The following is a 20935-nucleotide window of genomic DNA, read 5'->3' as shown; positions in this document are numbered from 1 at the left end:
GCATGTGGGGAACCTTCAAGACAATTCCTTGTGGTCTCTTGCAGGAGTTTACCTGCAGGAATAAATGTCTGTGTTGTACACCTGAATGAGACCTGTGAGTCCTTGAGCTGTCTTTGATATCTTGTCCTGCATCATTCAGAACTGCAGCATGGCCCCAGTGTTCAGTGACCTTCATCATCCAGTCATGTCTCCAGGGTCCTCATGCCCAGTGGTGCATCTTTGGATGAGCTGAGAGGTCTTGCACTCCTGTACCAAGTGGAGCTGGTGGTGTTGCAATTTCAAGTATGCAACCCGTTGCCTTAGCTAAATTCATTCCTGTTGTACCACCAAGATAAAGGTACACAGCAGAGGGAGGACCATGAACATTTTAGGTAGTTGTGCAATCCAGGAACTTGTTTCGTACCTTCAAATCAGAACGTGCGTCAGTGAAATGGTGGCTTGAGCCATGTTGCTGAGTGTGGTCCTGAGCAAAGCCAGATCAGATGTTTCATCCTGGCCTCGCTCCAGCTGATCTGTGTAGGTCCACTGGTGGAGAGAGATGTGTTGCCTGCTTCCTAAATCTGGCCTGAGTATTTCTTTTTCACAGAAGTAACACCAAAGTACACTTGGACTATACAGAAGCTGCAATTGAAATTTACTGGGAGGTAGTTTCTGTAATAATTATCTACAATACCTGACATATGCCACAACCCAATTTTGTGGCTCTGCCATGCTGGTATATTTGACTTATTTCATTGTGGGCATTGAACAGAAATATCACCCATCAGTGAAATATCTCCATCTTTGGAGTCTGATACAGTGAATTTTGGATGGCAACACTACACCTCAGATTATGAGTAGGGATAAAGAAGAATCCCACATCCAATTGACCATGGCAAATCCAATTCAAAATGCAAAGGGATATTTTTCCTCCCATTAGGCAGAATGTGATTAATGTCCCATGTGGAAAATTGTTCAAGACAGACGTGCTCATAAATTATGGCATAAGAGATCCTATTACTACAAGCTCCATCAAAACCTACTGTGCCTCCCAAAATAGCAATAAGAAGATAATTATATTAACAGCCTTTCTTGCTATTTGATGTATGACTGACATAGGCTGTAAGCTTATTTTCTGCCGGATTGGAGCCTTCATTTAAGGATGGATACTTTGGCATCTGTGGACATTAACAATAATCCTTGGTTTCTGACATTGGAAATTAAAAACGTTACGTGAAAATTTTTAAAATAGAGGATTGAAAGCCAATAGGTGCAGAAGAGCCCACAGTTCAAAACGGTGCATCCTCTGGGGATGGACTTAAAAACTTAATATCCAAAAAGAAACATGGTTTTACCAGCAAGGATTCTTGAAGGATCTGTTCTAAAATCTGTGCTGTTCAACCCAGGATCTGCAAAAGAGGGTGTTAGTGATATGACTAACTTAGCTGATCACAAAATTTACTTAGGATACTCAAATTTGGAGCTGACTGCAAAGTTGGAGGAAGAGCTCATGATATTGATGGTAAAAAGGCAGTTCGGTGTTGGTAAGCTCAAAGCAGTGCTCTGGGGGGAAAAAAAGGGATCATTGCAATCTAGGAAGGAGATTTCAGTAGTTCTGAGGATGTTTCCATGAAAACTGCAGCTCAACGGTCAGCAGCAGTCAGAAAGCCAAAGGTGGTGTTAGAAAGAATTAGGCAAAGAATGGGAAACAAAACCCAGAGCTTCAGCTGCGGAAATCCACGATTTCCCCACGTTGTGAATACCGTGTGCAGGTCTGGTCGTTGCCTCTCAGAAAGGGTATATATAATATAAGGTGCTGAGAAGGATGACAGAGGTGATTACAGAGGTGAATTGGCTTCTGTATGAGAGGAATAAATAGACTAAAAGTCTTCAGTCTGGAACAAAGGTGATGGTTGGGATAGAGTAGAAGTTTATGAAATCACAAAGAATTTGAGAGAGTGAGGAGGACATGATTATTTGTATTTCTCAGAATGCAAAACCCAGGTGCAGCCTGTGAAATTTGGAAAGCAAGCTTAAAGTGAACAAAAGGAAGTCTGTAATCACATGCCATGGGATTAAATTATGAAATTAATTTCCAGAGGACTCTATAGGGACTGCAATATCTGTGGGTTCAAAAATGTACTAGAGCAGTTTCTGTAGGATGGAGCCAACACTGCTTGCTAAAAATTATTTTCTAATTGCAAAAAATTCTAACCACTGATGTGCAGGAATGGGGAGCGTGTATCAGGAGAAGGATCCCATTACATGTGTCCTGTTCTTGAATTTCTTGCCTATCTTTTCCTGGCCGCTCTTGTAGACAGGGAGCTGAACTACAGAGATCTTTGACCCAACCAAATGCAACACTCTTACATGGCTGCAACAAAGTGGACTAAGTCTTCTGTCCCTTTTTAGTGTGTTGTAACTACCAGTGAAGCTGCATTCTTGAACTGTAGGGGCTAAACGCATCGATGGTGATCCTCCATCTAGAAGTGGAGGAGATGGCGTCTGTCCATTCTTGACCTTCTGCTTGGAGACCGCAAGTCTGCAGGCTGGACCACCTCAGAGGGGTTATCTGAGGTACCCAATAGTGGGACTTTGTACCTTTGCCCAGTCCTGTGTAGCACTGCACACCAGGACACAAAGACAAACAGCATTTGGGGAGCTGCCATTCCTGTGTGGTGGCACACAGAGAGAAAGACCAGTTTGTTTGGTGGTGTGGGTTTTGTTAGCAGTCAGCCACGTTTGGCTGCTCGGTGTCTCCGTGGCTTCAAATGCAATTAATCAGGGCCCAAAAGGGTAATTATTGCTCACATTCCTAATTCAGATTGCTGTGCCTATTCATGTTACTGTTTTTTCTTTAATTTAGCAATAAAGTTGGGGTTATTTTCATGTTTTTATGCTGCTGGCCCAGCAATCCTTATTAAAAATAAAAAATAACAAAACAGTAGTTTCCAGTCCACCTTTTTCCTTCTCCCTGGGAAATGAAAAGGCCATATTAACTGTGAAAGGGAAATGAAAGCGTGTATAGTCCTAGGGTCCTGCTGTCACCTTGGCGGAAGGCACTTTTCCTTTCATGGAGCGAGTAATTGCTTAGAGCATTAATCTCTGAAAGAGGCTTTTTATTCTGCAGTGGGTGAAGCTGTTGACATCTGACAGTGCTGTTTCCTCATTTGATCGGACATAGGCACCTTGCTGAACCCAGGAGAAGGTGGCCCTGGAAAGTTGGGGATGCTCAGCACCCTCGACCTGAGCTCCAGGGCAACAGCTGTGTCCTTCGGGGTGCTCTCGCACCCTTAACACTGCATTTACTTGCACGTGGAGGAACTGAGAGGAATTTTTCAGGAAGATTTTCCTCAGCTGTTTTCTGGCGTCAGCAGGCACTGTTGGTGTGAAGTTGCATGCAAGCGTAGTTTGGATTAAGTGGCCTGAGCTTGAAATGGCTGAAGTGCTTACACATGGAAGAGCCGGCTGTGAAGGATGCTGGTTATCTGATAAGTAATTATAAAATCATTTCCCTGTGCATTGGCTGAGCTGTGGTAACTGCTGGTGTGAGTGCTCTTAGTCATGCAGCCAAGGTGGAGCAACCTGAGTGAGCTTTGCTGTCCCTGGGAGGCTGAGTGACTGGACACGGGCTCGTGTTGGTGCAGGCTACGTGTGCCCACATGGGATCACCGTGTCCACTGCCTACCAAAGGAGTGGGTTAGCCGTGCATCCATCAGCTGGGAAGGGGCAATAAGGGTGGCTTCATGGTCAAGAGTTAAAGAGGAGGTGCTGCTGGGTGGCCTGGCCACAGACCTGACCCAAAGGCTGTTTCATCAGGTGCTGTGGCCAGATCACACGTCCCAGCTGGGTTGTTGCATGCAGGAGAAGAGGTGCAAGCCCGACTTCGGAGTCAGCGCAGAGAGGTGCAAACATGACTGCACTGGTCAGTCCCCCAACATGTGCTGGAAATGAAAGTGCCCTTCTCCTGTCACACACAGAAATCACCCATCCCTGCCTTAAAGCACTCGCTCACGAGCCTCTGAAATCAACAGTAGCTTTATCAGGGATCAGAGCAGGCAAAGAAGAAATCCCTACCAGAGATTGTCTTAATGACACAAAAAGGTAAGACATACTAAGAAGACATGTCTGGAGCCAGAGAATGGTGTCTGTGGTTTGAGATGGTATCTTCATCTGCAGATGAGCTTCCTGACTCGAAGGCCAGCCAGCTTTGGTCTGATTGTCATTCAGTGGCTTGCTTCTGTGCCTGTCGTTGTCTACTGAAAATTCAGATTAAAACTAGTTAGAGGTTTCACTTGGAGGATTCCAGGAGAGCACTTCCATTTGGAAAAAGAGAACAGTGCTCTATTTTGCAAAGCACCAGGGGAATTTGTTTCTGAATACTGCTCTCTGAAACCCTAGCTGGTGAGTTCCAGCCTCTGACAAGCACAGACACCTAGTTATGTTTGCCACCACGTTGTTTGTTTGTTTAATTTCTGTGTTAATTGGTGCCTTCCAAATACCACAACTGCTCTGAGGAGCACTGTCCCTGCCAATCTGACTGCTGAATTTCACCTTCTGTAATGTGGGACATGTGTACCTGGCAGCTGACTTAATCGAGGTCTTCCAAAGGAGAGAATTTTGCCTCATTTGTGGCAGAAATCAAGGATTTGGTTTTGATTAGAATACATGTTTGAACAGAAAGATTTTCTGGCCCCAGATGCCAAGGTAGATGTATTTTCATTCTGCATGTGATCAGCAGAGGGACCTAGGGACTGGCTTTGTTGCTTTCGTTAGTGTGTGCTCCTTTTGTGACCTTGTGAAGCCACCTTCGCATCCCTACCCCTCAATTTCTACCTGCAATGTTCCTGTAAGAGTATATGCCATAGCACCGCGTTATTGCATGACCTACATCCTAGTAATAATAGCTTTGATCTGTGTGGTGTGAGTGCAAATGCTATTTTATTCAGAGCTCCAGTTCTCAGCCAGCTTAAGGGTGGAGTCTCCCAAGCGGTGTTATTGCCAGTCATGCCAAAGGATGTGGCTAGGACCTTACTGTGCTTTTCCAGTGTAGTTTGGCAAGGGAGTGGTGCAAATCCATCTCCTTCCAGTGACCTTGCTGCAAGGTCTTCGACCCCAGTGGATGACCCTCGCTCCCTGTTGGCGAGGCTGGCGCTGGCCCAGTGTCTGTGACGTAGTGTCTTGGGCTTCGTGTCACACCAGCACGTGCATTAATGACAAGTCTCATAAGAGCTTATAAGACAGTGAAAATGTTTTAATAGGCTCAATTAGTTAAGGCTCCTGCTTGAAAAGGTTGAGGTGGGACCATATGGTCTTTTCCTGAGGATCCATACCACCAAGTGGCAGTAGAAAGACTCCTGTTGACTTCAACAGACACCAGTGAGCAAGGTGGTACTTGATGTGTTTTTGGAAAGAGCAGAGGAAGAGTTTAGTTAGTGTAGCTACAGGGGCATGGTCTTGCCCTTCAGGAAGAGCATTTTTCATGGTTAAGGTGGCACAAAGGCATGTGAGAGGCTCCTCCCTTTTTCCACTCGGGTCAGGAGCTGGAGTAGCTCAGATGATACAAGCATGTTCACCAGCAAATACTTAATACAAACAGGGGCTACTGGTTCCCAAACTCGTTGGACCAATGTACAGTGATCCACATCATTCCCACACTGGCCAGGGAGTGAAAGTTACTCTTGACCATAGCTCTGCAGACTGTCTGTGGACCACTAGTGATTTGGAGATCACAGGTTTGGAGCCACTAACTGCCTAGGTGAAAACAGGACACTGGTGTCAGCTGATACAGGAAGAAAACCAAGTATTTCAGCAATGAGATGTAGTGGTTGACGTTTCTCTGATCAGTTTGGTATAGGGTCTAGATATAGTTTGATTGTTATTTAAGCCCTGATGTATCCACATGTTGGTCCTGGAAATTTGGAAATTGATCTTTTTGGAGGATGTTCAACAAAATGCAGGGTGTAGTGGATGTGTGGGTGTGCAGATTCTTATCTTAGGGGAGAAGTATGCACAGGCAAGTGTGATGTTTTGGATCTGCATAGGCTTTCCTGTTTTTCTGTGCCTTTTGCTCCCAGCGTAGCAAAGACTGTATGGAAAGACGGGGACACTCCTGCATCCTCTGTGTGAGGAAGCTGTGCTGTTTCCTAAGGCAGTGTTTCTCGGATGTTTTGAAAACGTGACCCTCTTTTGGCTCCTCATCTCTGTGGGACTCGGAATTATCATCAGGTCAGTTCCTCCGGGTGAGGGTGTGCCAGTTGCCAGTGTTGCTGGCTGCAGGTATAAATACCATTCTCCCTTTCCACTCAGACAAACTGACTGCTTTCTGCAATTAAAAGCAGTTGGCTGTTTGCAGGCTAATGTAGCACTTGCAACCAGTAATTACAAATGAGTTCACTTTCCACCTTAGGGAAGCTGAGCTGTGTAGTTCGAGGAGGCACCATTTCATTGCAGAAATTGAAGACTTTACTCACTGAATCAACACTCCCAACATTTTGCAACCACTCACAGACTGGGAAGTTCAGTTTTAAGGGATCTGGGGACTTGTGCTCACACTCAGATCCTCTTGTGTGCGGTAGATGCTTTACTTTGCTGTACTCTGGTGGTAAAGTTGGTTTAAGCAAGGTGATGGATCTCTTCGGGTTTGCTGGTGCATGCAGACCAATGCACAGAGAGCTGCCTCTCTAAGAAAATTGAAAGGATAATTTTGTAGCACTTTTGCCTGCCCTTTCCAGGTGAAACACTGCATAGTTTGACTGCACCGTGATTCCTGCCTTGCTTTGGAGAGGTGGGAGATTTGCAGCTGGGGCAGCTGAAGAGGAGATTACAGGAGGTTGTTCGGGTGATAGCAGCAGGACATAGTGCAACATGAAGTAGCTCTTGGCTTGTGCAAAACACTGTACAAACAGTAACAGAGCTATTAGCTTGAGATTTGCACCCCGTGGCCGCCATCTGTCACTCCTGAATTTCAGCATCAGTGCTCATGGCTTTTCTCCTTCTTCCAGCCGTGCCTGGTGCTTGAATTCCCAAAATCTGTACTAGCAAAGCTGTTCCAGAGCTGATGCTGTTGTACCTGGAGGATAGTAGCCACCCTTACAGATGGTGGAAAGCAGCCAGCTTCAGAGGTAGGAGCTCTTTGCTAGTGGGGAATCCAGCCTTGCCTCTTGCCTGTCTTTGGTTTCCCCTTGTAATTATTCACAAAAGGGCATATTCTGCTTATCACTTCTCATGGAGGAAGATTTCTTTTCCTGGTGATACTCTTTTATGCAAGCCATGTTATTTCCCATGCTTTATTGCTTCTTGGTGATTTTCTTTAACATTGCAGCCTAGGCACATTAAAAACAGGATCCAAGTGCAGAAGGACACCCTCCCCACCATCCTCCATATCTCAGGGCAATATTGTTATTGCTTGCGTTGGCTTTCCTGGCTGCCCCATCTGTCTCCATCACCTCTTGTCACCTTCCATAGTAATTCCTGCTGATTAGCAAAGGCCTTTATCAACTGAGGCCCTTTAGCAGCCAAGTTCAGCCAACAGTTCTGACTTTGGCATGAGTTTCTACTTATTAAAGAAGTCCTTCCCCCTCCCACCAGTGGAAACACTATGAATCATTTCCCTCCCCTTTCTTTGTCAGGAGCAAATGCCATCAGTGTTAGGACCCTGGCACTGGCTTTCTGACTCCAGGAAATCATGGATGAAACAATCCATGGAAACTGGGATCCCCATGTAAAAGTAAGACATTATTTTGTAAGGAACACACCTCTTTTTTGGCCGCTGTCAGATTGCCATCTGGCTGACAATCACACGTACTTCCATGAGAAACATAAAATGTTCTTCTATACCATAGTATTGCACTGTTGAATTATCTGTTTTGCATTGCAAGGTGGCAGTGTGTATTTAAATGCTCCATTTAAATAAACCCATAAACCATGGGAGTTGCATTGTGTGACAGGTGCCTGAGAGTTTCGGGCAGGACCCTGAGGTGGATGTCACAGCTTAAATGAGTTGAGGGGAATTTGTGTCGTATCTGATTGCACATCTGTGCTTCTTCAGTGTATAAAAATAATAATAACAGCTATGTGTAAGGAGTAGAAGCCTTCATAAAAATACTTGAGCAGCAAAATGGTTTTAGTTACACTGGAGGAAGCCCAAAAGGAGAACCTGTAACTGCATGAGGGCCAAATTCTTTACTCTTTTTTACCGATGCGACCCCAGTCTAACTGCAAAAAGAGTCTGACCTCATCTCATAAGCAGACTCTGTCTCTGAGAAATTGATGTTAGGTTGAACACGTTGCTTGACAATATATATATACAGACCTGGTGCCTCCCAGGTTCTCAGGTAAAAAAGAGGAGAGAACCAACAGCACAGTAACAAGAACAACATGAAGAGTCAAAACCAGGAGCTCTTCCCTGCTCTTAGGAGACAGCTGACTGACAGAGCCTCTGCAGCTGGAGCTTGTGTAGTCGGAGGCGGCACATGTCTCTTTTAAACATAAATCAGATGAGACATTACAGTATTTTTAATGCGCCCATTAGTCTTCAGGCTGTCCGCTGTTGAATATTTATCGTATGGCTTGCTTCACATACTGCCCTCTGAAGTGTGGTGACAGTTCTTGAAGTAGAAGATTAAATGTGAATATGCATTTGTCCATCGCCCCTTTGACAGTGGGTTTGGGCTCTTCCTAACCTCTGACAGATGCTCCTTGCTTGAAACAACTGGTGTCCTTGGACCAATCCATCACCCAGACTCAAGCTCAAGTCTTGAGTCTTGAAGGGACTCAACCTCAGCAATCAGAGAGTAAGAGCAGGAGGTGGATCTGTTGTCTGGTAGATTTGGAAAGGAGCTTAACAGCAATTTCCCTGCCTCCCTGTTGCTCCTGCCACAGCTCCCACTCGCTGCCTGGCTCCAAAGAGCAGCAAAGCTGGCAGCTCAGGGCTAAGCCACGGGCACAGTGGTGGGAAGATCATGAAGACATCTCCAGAAGGTCTCCAGGCTTAGGTACACAGCACCTCTCCTTGGCAGTAAAAGGCGTGACTAGGAGATTTGTTTTAGAGGCTGTCTTATAGCTTACAGATCACCAGTCTAGGGCAGTAGTTGCTGTGACAGCTGGCATCTGCTGTGATCGTAGGGGCTGTATAGCATATGTCCCCCTCCCTTGAAGAGAAAAGACTGGATTCTCCTGCTAGGCATCCCCTCGGGGACTACCAGTGCTTCTCTGCCTAGTGATGCCCGGTGCTGTCCTGCCTCCAGACTGCTCCACAATGTCACCAAGCCCACCAGGAGCTGGGCTTCTTCTCTGCATGAACCATGTCCTTGACCATTACAAAGCATTAGGCTATGGACCTTTGGTGTGTTCAGCACAGACCTGTAGGCTAATGGGAGGACCAGAGAGAGTGTTGGGATGCTTCTAAGCCTGTTTGTTCTGGGGGTCCACGGCACATGTTAAAACCTGTGCTCCTCTAAGTATGAGGTTATGCAGGAATAAAGTGATGTTCAGAGGATACCTTTAAGCTTTCAGAACCAGCAGCTGCCAGATAGACAGTCTCCTGCATAGCTTTATTCTTCCCACTTTGTGTGCCCGCTGTGTATACAGGAGGAAACTGAGGTCTTGTGGGAGAAGAGGTGTGTGGTCGTGGAATTAAAGACTACATCTATATATATACAAAGAGATGAAGGGATGACTTAAGATATCCCCTACAATGCTAAACCTGATACTTTGCCTCTTATCCACATTAATTTCCTAGGAATAATATTTTCTTTAAAGAAAAAAGGATAAAAATAAATATTGTTATCCTGCATTAGCAGCAGGGCTGGAGCCCTGTGTCTTCCCCACATCTCTCTTTCCCAATGCTGCAGTCCTCAGAGTCTGTCCTAAAATGTGCCAGCCCTCCCTTGGCCTGGTCCGAGCCTGGCACATCAGTGAATGAAATGTTTGCTCGAGGCAGCAAAGTCCCACGTAGCCTATAGCTTCCCATCTGAGTCCGAGACAGACTTCCCGTTCACTTCCTAGCTGGGCTGCAGCATGGTTAAAAAGCTGCTTGTCCTTCTGTAAAATGGGGGTGTAGTGCCTGAGGAGGCTTAAAAGAGGTGCAGTAAAATTCAGGAGAGGGGAAACAGCACTGTTAAGTACTCACATAGAAGTAGATCCCTTCCTTAGAGGTGTGGAAACTGCCCAGAGGAAAAGCCAAGCGGCACATAAACCGCTACTCCACCCTCACAAGGAAATTGCCTGGGCTGTTCTGCATTTACCAGCCACCCTGGGACTTCCCTGCTTCACGTTAGCGCTGCATGAAATGCACCTTTCCACTGCCATCCTGAGGAGGCCTCGCTGGCTCTTACGTGCCCCGCTGCTCAGCTGTCTGCCTGCTCTTTATTTCTTTATGGCAACCCTAAGTACCTTGTTAGGCAAAGCTTTCCATTAATGGGGTCTGTGTCCAGTGCACCCACTTGGAGAACGTAAAGAGTGTACAGCATGGGTCTCTTGGGTTACTTTCTTTTTCCAGTCCCATGGAACCTCCCCTGCTTTCAGAGGAAGACCACTAGAAATGGGGGAACTGGAGAAAGCAGTAGTAACTCATACTGGATCTTCAGTGGTTCCTGCTGGTAGGTCGTGATGGCTTTGGCCGAGCTTCTGTCAGCACAGTCTGTCTTCCCAAAAAAGGGGAGAAGCTGGGCAGTTGAGAAGTTGTCCCTCCTTAGAGGTGCTTCAGTACCCCTGGCAGTGAGACTTCTCTGCCTGAGGACCCCCAGGATTTGTGAGGGGGTCCCTCCTTGCTGCCCACCAGAACTGGATGTGCTTGTGGAGTGTCCTTATTTTTCTTCTTGCTTTTTTCTTTGTTGACCGCTACTCCATGGTGCTCTAAACTACTCAACCTTCTCCAGATCTCAGTTTTGAATGGTATGCTTGTCTGGGCATCTACAGATCTACCCCACAGCCCTCACTGAGCCTTTTCCAGTTTCCAATAGCAGAGAGAAAATCTTCCTTTTTCTGAAGGGATAAAAATGGAAGCACCTTCTGGGCTTTGCTTCATCCTAACATCACAGTCATCCTGGTATTTTCCATCTCCATTTAAGGACTGAATTAAGACTCATCATATCCTGGGGTCTTTTTTGTACTCTGTGTTTAATATAGCATTCTTTATTATATTTATCTTGTTTTTTATGTTTGAGTCTTTCATTTATTATGTTACTTTGAAGACTGGGCCTCCCTGTAAACTGTCTTTTTAGGAAAGCTGAATTGCATTTACAGGAGATCTTTAATGTGTTTAAGTCTTTGGTTCCTTTATGTTTTTATATGGTCACCGGTTCGACTTTCGACTCATGGCTTGAACTGAAAACAGGAAAGCCAGAAAGTGAGAATGTTTCCAAAATGTCGCTTTCTCTTTGCAGTATATTTATAAAAGTTGCAAAGAAATACCAAGATCTCCCACACCAGCATTTCTGGAGCACTGAGAAAGGAACTAGTCTTTTCTCTACAGCTACCCCCACATCCCTTCCCCCCAAAGAAGCAGCTTACTGCAGCTATACAGTACAAGTAGAGTGTGATCCTGGAGGCTATCAGAAATAATAAGAAATGTTTTGGACGTGCAGGTAGTTCTCCCCATTTACCAGGCAGAGAAGCAGGAAAGCAGCAATGTTTTGGTGTGTCCAAAGTTGGTCAGTGCAGGGAGATGGAAATGCCACTTTCCTTCTCCAGCAGCTTTTGACTAAATCACTCAAGCTCAGATGAACGTCTCAGACAGCTATTGAAGATTTCCCCTGTGCTCTGTGACCACGTGGCATCACATCCTACAGGGACGGCTCGGCACCAGTTTCTTAATGAGATAACCACAGGGAACCTAGAGAGATAAATTTATGGCACTAGGAAATGGCTTTACCTCACAAGACAAACTGTTTTGCTGCTAGAATTGGGGATAGAGATAAACCACTTGCTCCTGTCTGAAACAAAAGGCTTTAACACCTTCCAGATTAGCAGCTGTGGAAGAGAAGGCAACCAAAAGGGGCAGAGTCTGGGAGGGTTTAAAGCCTCTGCTACTGGACTGTTAAAGGCTGCCATTTCATTAACCTCTCAGCTTGCGTAATCATGACAAAATCAAAGCCACGTATTCAGATTTTGGGTCTGATTTCATTTCCTAGTCCATTTTCTTATCCCATGATCTATGTATGAGTATCTCATTTGCCTGTTGGCAGAAGAAGTTTGGAGCAGGGGGTGGTATGTATGTCAGTGGTTTTATTACGTAGACATTTCATGGACTAAATAATGCTGGCAGATACTGTTTTCTTCCACCACAAGGAGAACATATAATTTATTCTTGTCCCATTACATTAAAAGAAATACAGCACAAAAGAAAAAGGGAAGAAAACCACCAAAAAAGGATATGAAGATATAATCCCTTCAAGCCAAAAAAATACCAACTCTATGACATCCTTGTGTGTGGGGGAACTCAGCTCCTAGATTATTTTGATAAACTTTGTTACAATCAATTTCACACAAAACCCAGCCGTTTATTTAATCTTAACTGCTTGCAGAAATGTCATCCAGTAAGGACACCGAGGTTGTTATTTTTTTACTTCCAAAAAAAAAAAAAGAGAGAGTTTGTTTATTTTTCTTTTATTATTTGGTTTCCCTCTGTAGATTTATAAGGGCTCTGCCACCAACAGCCTTGTATTTGCTCGTGAGCTGGCTGTGTGGTTTGTCTGCCTGCAAGGGCAGGAGCATCTGCAGCGGGAGGTGGCTGAGTGGGCAGGATGGGGTGTAGATGGAGCCCGCATCCCACCCCAGCGATGCTCCCTGCCCTGCCAGCACAGATGTGCCAAAGCGGCCCCGAAGTAGAAGGGAGTCATAACATAGCGTTGGACCATTCCAGGATAATGCCATCACTAAACGGGAACCAAAACTTTTTGTGTTATCTACAGGATGAAATCAGAAAAACTCCCTCTGCCCCGTGAGTGGCTGTGATCCCCTTTCAGCAGCTCACACAAGCAGGACTTCGGCGGCAGTCGCCGAGGTTTCACAGAGCTGCTGTGCCTGTGGTAGTTGTTGGCTGTGTGCTGCATCTCCTGTGCAAACTTAAGACCAGCAGCATCCAGATGTGAGAGGTGCCATGCACGCTCCCGTAATACCTATTGCCCCGCGTCCCTCCGTCGCCTGGCCCGCAGCATGTTTCCGTGTGGTTTGCTCCGAGGGCAGGAGCAGATCTGCTGCTCGCACCTCCTCTGAGTGTGCCATCCTGTCTGTCTTGTAGCGACCGGGGGCTGCACTCACACAAAGCTGCTGCTGTGCAAACCTCGTCAGTACTGGGACTCCATTGAGGGCACAATGGGGTTGCAGAGCTCAGCCACCGGCATTGCCAACAGCCGTGGTTGGAGCCAGGGATGAAACCTCGTCTGCTGACCTTTCTGCTCGGTGCTGCTGCGCTGTGTACCGCATGGCAGGCAGTGCCCCTAACCCTCCCCTTTCATCTGTTCCTCTTCAGGCAAGATCCTGTTCCGGAGGAGCCATGTCCGAGACGTAGCTGTGAAGAGGCTGAAGCCCATCGACGAGTACTGCAGGGTAAGAGCTCCGGGGGAGCGTCTGGCAGCCCTGCTGGGTGCAGGCTCACAGCCACCACCAATGCTGGGCTTTCCCTGTCGGATACTACTAAGAGCTTCATCTGTGTTGAGTCCATCATAAGGAAGGATGGTCCTTCCCAAACACCACCAGGACTAACAGGGCAGGTGAAAACAGGCTGCTGTTTGCTCCCAGGGTCCTCAAAGCATTTTCCCCTGCAAACTTTGTGCACTGGGTTGGTGCCTCATGTACTCAGTAAAGGCCGTAAGCCTCCTCTGCCCTAAATGTGGATTTTATTTCTACTTCAACCTCCATGAATGCAGGAGTTGAGCAGGCAGAGAGGCACAACTAAGATGGCGTTTTCTTCTGTTCCCTGCCTGTCTGTCCCCCAGTGCCACATGAGGGACAGTGCCAGCTGGCGCAGCACTGGGGGTGGACTGGTGGCTTCCAGGAGTGCTTCTGATGAGTGAAAGCCTGGAAATTTATTGCAGGACAGAAAAGCATGGTTGTGTTGCAAAGAAGGTGAAGTCACTTAATCTTTCCTTTCTAGCTTAGAGTTTATGATTTGATGATAATTAATCCTCTGACAGTAGATTAAAAGTCGTTTCTAAGGAAGGTGGATATGCAGTTTTTATAGAGGTATCGAGCGCATCAGTCAGCGCATAGTTTAAACCCCAGACTTCCCCTCTTATTTCCCGTGAGGTTTTCCTTCTGTTTTTAGAAAGCCAGAGGAGCAGGTGGAGGGGAAAAAATACATTCCCGAGAACTTCTCCAGTCAGACATTTGCTCATCCAAAATTGGGAGCAGATCGCCGAAGTGCCTGAGGCGTACTGGAGGGGGTGCAGTGAAACCCATGCCATCTGCACCCCCGGGCGAGGAAGCTGGGATTAAAGTCTTATCGCATGAGATCAGGCTTTCTTGTGCGACAATTAACGCACTGTCTTCCTGCCGGCGGCTGAACAGCTTTCTTTAAAATATGTAGGGTCTCACTGTGTCCCCAGCCGCCCTCCTTCAGACAGGAACTGCCCGCGACAGGAGTGGTGAGGGCTGATGTCAGGGTTCACCCAGCAGATGCGCGGTGGAGAAAGCAGTGACTTACGCCGGGGGGCAGCTGCTTCTCTGGGACCCCATTGTCTGCGCCCCAGACAGACCCAGCCAGGCCCGCCGGCGCCCCGCCGGTCAGGGCTGAGGGATGTGTTGTGGCGTCGGCCGCTGGCACGTTGGTTGACACCGCAGCGCTGTGATTGCCGCCCTCCTCCTCGCTTCCTTTTTTCTCTCCTGGAGAAGTCTGTGTTCTGGTCTAGCCCAGTGTTTCCCATCTCCAGCAGCAGCCACAGTGGTGCCCAGCAAAGAGTATGGGTAAACATAGAGTGACTTCTCCAGAATATTATCCTGGCTTCCAATGATCTCTGGCTCACGAGTTTCTTGTGCCTGATGTAGTGTCTTTTTATTTCATCTGCAGTTTACTGTAATTTGTATTTCATTTGCCTCAGTACTTCACAGTAGAAGGTTTTTAAATCTGGATGGCATTGGAGAGCGAGGCTCGTAGTCACTGAAAAGCTTGTGCAGGCATTGCATCTCATGTCTGCGTGAGTGCTTCAAGAGGGCTACACCCTCCATAGTGTCTTTCTGCATGAGATGTCAGGTCTTTAAGGAAAGAAGGCCTTGGCTAACTCATCTGCCCCCCTGGGGTGTATCTTGTTGGAGCGTATATGACCTTGGTTGTGCCTGAGCAGCCTGGGCTGCAGGTAGGTAGGAGCTTCGGCCAGTGCTGGGAAGTAAAGCAATGCCAAGCCTTTTTTTCCATCCCCTGCATTTGACTCCAAACCTGTGCCCAGACATTAATTTGTGTCCAGTGTGGATGGTAGGCAAGCTTGTGCCTACTCTTCAAAAACAGCGTAGGTGTAGCTATGATGTCCTGCCTATCATCCAGTATGGGCTGATTTCTTCTGCTTCCACTACAGCCTTCTTCTAATTACAGGGAGTAAAATGAAGATGGTAGCTGGTCACGCTATTGCCTGGCACAGGACCTACCCAGTCATTCTTAAATCCCACAGCACACAGTTGGCAACCTGTGTAAATAAACAGAGGGACCTGAAAGTTGCAACTCATACCTCTCCCAGCCTTTCTAAGTCTGCACATTTTATGAGAATAAGTTTTTCTTTTGAACGTTTATGGTTCATGCAATTTGCATCTATTCAGAGAATGATTGTCCTATGTTATTGCTGTTCCAAATCTGGCCCAGGATATGAAAGTCCACAAGACTGAAATAATGATGAAAATCAGGCACTGAACTTCAAAGGTACAAAGAATGTAGGGAAGCAACTTGTAGAAGAAGAGCTTCTTGGTACAGTGAAGTCAGTGGTAGTTCTGTTACTGACCTTCAGCAGGGATAGGATTTCATCTCTGGGGCTTATCAGAGGCTTAAAATTCAGAAATGTTTTCCTGCTACCTTTACTGAAGGTCACCGCTTACAAGGTTTCTAGGAACATGACCTTCATAACCTTACTGTAATCTTTCCATCCCAGTATGAAGTTAACCAGGAATGACAGAAAGCTGTGAATTGGGAACAGAAAATTAGGTGGTGAGTCTGAACCAGAGTGGCCTTACTTCACCAGCCTAAACCAGACACTCTCCATTCAGCTGTAACTACAGAGGGAACCTGAGTGACTCGCTTAGCTCCAATGCTAACTTCTAGAAAGCTGAAGTGAAATGCAATGAATCCCCTCTTGGTGTAAGAAGGGAAAATGTTGGGGGTTTTTTTTGCTAATAAAATAATATTACTCACTACTGTTTCCTACTCTGGGGCAGCGACTAGTGCATGTGCGTGACTTGAGAGTGGGATCATGCCCACCTCTTTGGAAGTGTTAGCTGTTTTCTGCATTTCTTCCCCTATCAAGTGGATGTTTTGACTCTTTAGAGAAATGTATAGAACTGTAGAGTAAGAGCATCATTTTGACAAGTTCAGTCTTGCTTCTGTAAACAAAGAGTGCAAAGCTTATGCCCCATGCTAGTCCTAAAATGGGTAGGCAGGCAACATGCTTAATTTTGAAAAATTTCGAGAATTATGCTGGAATGATGTGGGTGAAGTTGATGGAGAAAATCTGATATGGGATAATAAAATGAATAAATGAGACAATAGACCTTTGTCCACTGGAATCTGTGAGGAAGCAGAGGAGGGAGGCAAGTTCAGATGCAAAGTTTGTGGTAATTTTTTTGCCAGATGAGGGTTCTCCATCCATTTTGCCTGCCCTGGAAAGACAAAGCACAGATGGGCCCCAGCAAATGAGCAGTGCAAATGTTCGATCATTTGTTGTTTTGTTTTTGCAGACTGTCTCTGACAGAGCGTGGTGATTTGCATGGCTGAGAAGCAGGTCTGACTTGTGCAGCTTGGATGTGTTGTGGTTCCTGCGCTGGGCACAGGAGCAGTGACAGGCAGAGGCCGTCTGAGAGTTTGTGGGGATACTTGGCAGTAAGGGGAGGTCTGCAGAATGTTCTGTATCAGGGGCACGAGCCCTCTGCACCCTACAGCACGGGCCTCCCAACCCCTCATGCCTGGCTGATTCTTCATTGCCTTGTACCAGCTTAGAGAAATGCCATCGCAAAGTTAATTAGTCCAGTGTTTTTGCTAAGGCCACAAGAAACTTTGAAGTTGCAATGAAAAACAGAGGAGTGGGGGACACAGGGGAAGATTTCCAGGACTTTTCTCATCTGTAAACATGAAAGTGCAGGGTTTGGATGTCCTTACTGGTAACCTGAGTGAGTTACCAAACAAAGTTAGTTTTGCCAGTAAATGTGTGCTGCCCACTGGAATTGGTATCGCTGGATGATTTCCCTCTTAACTGTAAGCTTGGAATTAGTTTAGTGTGATTTAAGGTCTTTTGGGCTCATTGGGCCGGGTTTTCTTAATTTGTTTAGGAGTTTTTGCCAATGTGAAAGAAAGAGCAACTTCATAGCCTTGGCTTGCCTGGGGCATTTTATTTATTAAGCTTTTGATCTCCCAAACACACCTCTGGTGCATGCTTGTCCAGTATGTACCATCCTGTGTTCAAGAATGACCTCTCAGGTCGGTGGTTCACAAAACCACCGCTCTCTCCTTACGCAGCCCTCTGGGAAGACTCAGACCAGCATTTGCAGACTTGCATCTTTGTGTGTGTTGGTCCTAATTGAGGGAAGCATCTTTGTGCAGGGAAGCTTTTAAGATGTGAAGTCCCATTGTCATAAACACTTCCCTGAATTTGTCACATGCCTTCATGCTGTCCCAACTGGAGGTGGATTTAAGTAGAAGCTTACAGGCTTTTCTGTAGTGAGGCTTGAGTACCCAAATGCATGCCACCTAAATAAAAATTAGATGAGCAAGTCACATCAGTGCCAGGAAATATTGGTCATTCTTTTATTAATGTTCACAGTGTGAGAGACCACACTTCAAAAACATAATTACCTCCCTCTTGGTCTCTCAGTCCTGCCTCTCTTTCAAGGTTCAATCCTTGAGCCTGTCAAGACAGATACACAGATGTTTCTGTCCATTGTACAACTAAGCTAGTGCTGATTGAAGGAAGATGGAGTAATGGTTAGTCCTGGCCAAGAACGAAAGAGTTTAAAGTGAAAAACTTTCAAACTTTATCTGTCATTTTTTAATCTACATTTCAGAATCCTGATGTGTTCAGACCAGCTGCAGTAATGAGAGTTAATAATTGCAATGCCCCTCAGCACCTGGAATAGAGCCTTGCTTTCCATTGCCTTATGGTCCTTCCACGCCAGAGGCCCAGAACTATGTCCCAGTTACTTCCAAAACTCTGCACACTCTTTTCCTCCCTCCCTCAGCTTTTTATTTATTTCTGCATCCCCCCACTTTTTCTCCAGTCTGAGTCACCACCATGTACTCTTCATCCATGTCTCTGTCTGACGCTCAGTGTTTGCCATCCAACCTCCACACTTCAGTGCTTTGTGTTCAAGCTTGGAGTTACTTGAGGCTCTCAACAGAACAGAAATGGAAAGTGTTTTCATATAGGTGAAACAATTTATTTCTCTGTTCTGAGAAATGAACTGTTTTAATTGCACCTTCCCCCTTGCTGGACTCATTGCCATTCCCAAATGTCTGGCACTAATGATTAACATTAATTAAAATCATACACAATTGAGAACATGATACTTACTATGAAAAGTCAGGGAGTCATAACCATGCGGTGCTGTCAGCTCTCTCTGTGTATTTTTGTGCAGAGCTGGGATTAACCCCACTGAACATTAGGGATCCAAGAACGGTATATGGGCTCCCTCAATGGGCTGTGGGGAGAGACAGTCAATGATTCACCCCACCCAGAGCGAGATGTCCATGGTGGGTAGACAGAGCAGCCCCTGAAGGCACTGGTCTTTCTCTAGCAATTATACAAGGTGATAGACAAGTGTGACCAGTCTCCCATTTTAGACATACAAAGTTCAGTGGGGTGAATATCGTTCTGTGCGTATATACGCACATGCTTACATGCGAGCTGTATATCTCTACATATAAGTGTTTGTGCATCTGTTTTTTACAAATGTATCTGCTTAAATGCAACACGCAGCACTCAGTGCATCCTTACAAGTACTTACATGGTTTTATACCCATGTGCATGTATTTTGTGAAGCCTTTGAGATGTAACATCATCCCACAGAGCTGTCTGCACTTCATGTAACCTTAAGTGATGAACCCCTGCCGGTGCCGGGTGCTCTGTTTGCTTCGAATGCCATGTGCGGCGTGCAGCAGCCTGCCTGCAGATGAGCTGGCGCTGTGTGAGTGGGGCTGCTTGCTCACGCCTTGCCTGACGTTACAGCTTTTCTAATAGCCTTTCGAATCATCCGCTCTGCAAGAGTGTCTGAAACCTGTAATATAGAGAGACAGACATCATTACCGGCTGAAATAACACATAAAATCATATCTCCTGAGGAGCGTGTGAGTCTGAGCAGTGCACGTCCGCCTTTGTATGCCGAGCAAGGAAACATGCCATTACTGATAATACTCGGTGGTTGTGCAAGGCTGAATTCTGCTCACTGGCACTTTTTATCTCTCACCTTTCCTGTTCAAATTCCGTGCTGTTTCTGGATGCTTGCTGTTCGTAGCTGTGTGCATTTACCTCTGGTTTCCACATCCCAGGAAGAATGTCACTTCCCTGTCCTTTCCATCCTTTCACCATCTGGTTTCTTCTTTTTCTTTACCCTTCTTTTCTTGACCCTGCAGTCTTTCCTTCAGGCTGTTGCAGCTCTGCCCTGGAACTGTCTTGCTGGAAATGCCAGAAACCTGCATTTTCCCTTTGCAGAGTGACAGCAGTGTCCCTCATCTCCTCAATGCACTTCTTGTTCACTTGCTGGAATCGTGTTGGACTTGGCTTGCTACTTGGTGGACGTTGTGTGTTTGCTGAAGAGATGTTTGTTTCTCAAAAAAGCGTTGCTGCTCCCTGTCACTGTCCAAAATCAATAGACTGACTCTGCCTGGTTTTACATCCTTGTTTGCACTTTCTTACCCTTTCTTAGCAATTCTTACCCTTTCTTAGCAATTCTTACCCCTTCTTAAGGTTCTGTTCCCTAACAAAAACATGTAAAAATTGACTGGCTGCAGACTTACAGCAGAGCTCCCTGAAAAACACGCAATGGCAAGTTACTCCTGGGTGGATTTCATTTCACCTCCGTGCACTGGGCTGAAGATTGCAGTACTTTGGGAGGTGATTCAGAAGCAGGAGAGCCTGCCCTGCCCCAGGGCTGCCATGTCCATAGGGTGGGAAGGTGGATGACTGGGTGTGGAAATGGCTTCCGCTGATTGTTATCCACTGCCTGCGAAAGCCTGGAGTCATGAAGGTGCTTTTCAGTTACCTCCCTTGGGCCTGGCAGGACCACAGTGCTCCTGGAGATTTCCAGGCAGGGGACCACTGGTTCAGGGGGTCAGATTTCCTAAAGCTTCTAAAGATTTAAAATGCAAATTTGCACGGCAGCTTGGTAGGATTTGCGCTCCTCCATCACTGAAAAACTACTCTGTGCTCCAGCTCAGTATTGACATCTGTAACCTATTTTTTGGGAAGGGTGAACACCTGCGACCTGTAGGGAAGTGGTGACTCTTTGAGAAGGTGTCTGATGTCCGGGACCCCCTGTGATATGTATAACTTGGGTATTTGTGTTTCCCTAGTAATGATACGTATCATTTGCAGTGCTTGCTCTTGCCCCATTGACTGCACAAGACCAAGCCCTTTGAGATTTCAAAACACACTGTAGATATTAAATATCTGAGCCTCGTAACCTTTCTGCGGATTAGGTAAGTGTTATTGCTCAGCATTGTAAATGGGTAACTGAAGATATATCCCTGCTGAATTTGATGGAAAGAGGTTAAGTAACCTGCCCGAACTGAGAAGGGCGTTAGTAATAGAGCCATCACTAAATCTCA

The 20935-nt window shown here is 46.2% G+C and overlaps 1 protein-coding gene across 3 annotated transcripts in view; it reads left to right on the top strand.

Annotated features, from left to right (window-relative positions):
- Positions 1 to 20935, top strand: part of SH3PXD2A (SH3 and PX domains 2A) — a 273771-nt gene that overhangs the window by 97442 nt on the left and 155394 nt on the right. For all 3 annotated transcript variants that reach the window (XM_087765178.1, XM_087765179.1, XM_087765176.1), the window contains exon 4: positions 13454 to 13530. In XM_087765178.1, the coding sequence (XP_087621304.1) occupies positions 13454 to 13530 (77 nt within the window). The remainder of the gene's footprint in view (positions 1 to 13453; positions 13531 to 20935) is intronic.

Source organism: Nipponia nippon, unplaced genomic scaffold (assembly GCF_047370975.1).
Source record: "Nipponia nippon isolate SJK-2023a ecotype South Korea unplaced genomic scaffold, ASM4737097v1 scaffold_3, whole genome shotgun sequence".
In the NCBI taxonomy this organism is placed as follows: Eukaryota; Metazoa; Chordata; class Aves; order Pelecaniformes; family Threskiornithidae; genus Nipponia; species Nipponia nippon.
This window is presented reverse-complemented; position numbering and strand designations above follow the sequence as displayed.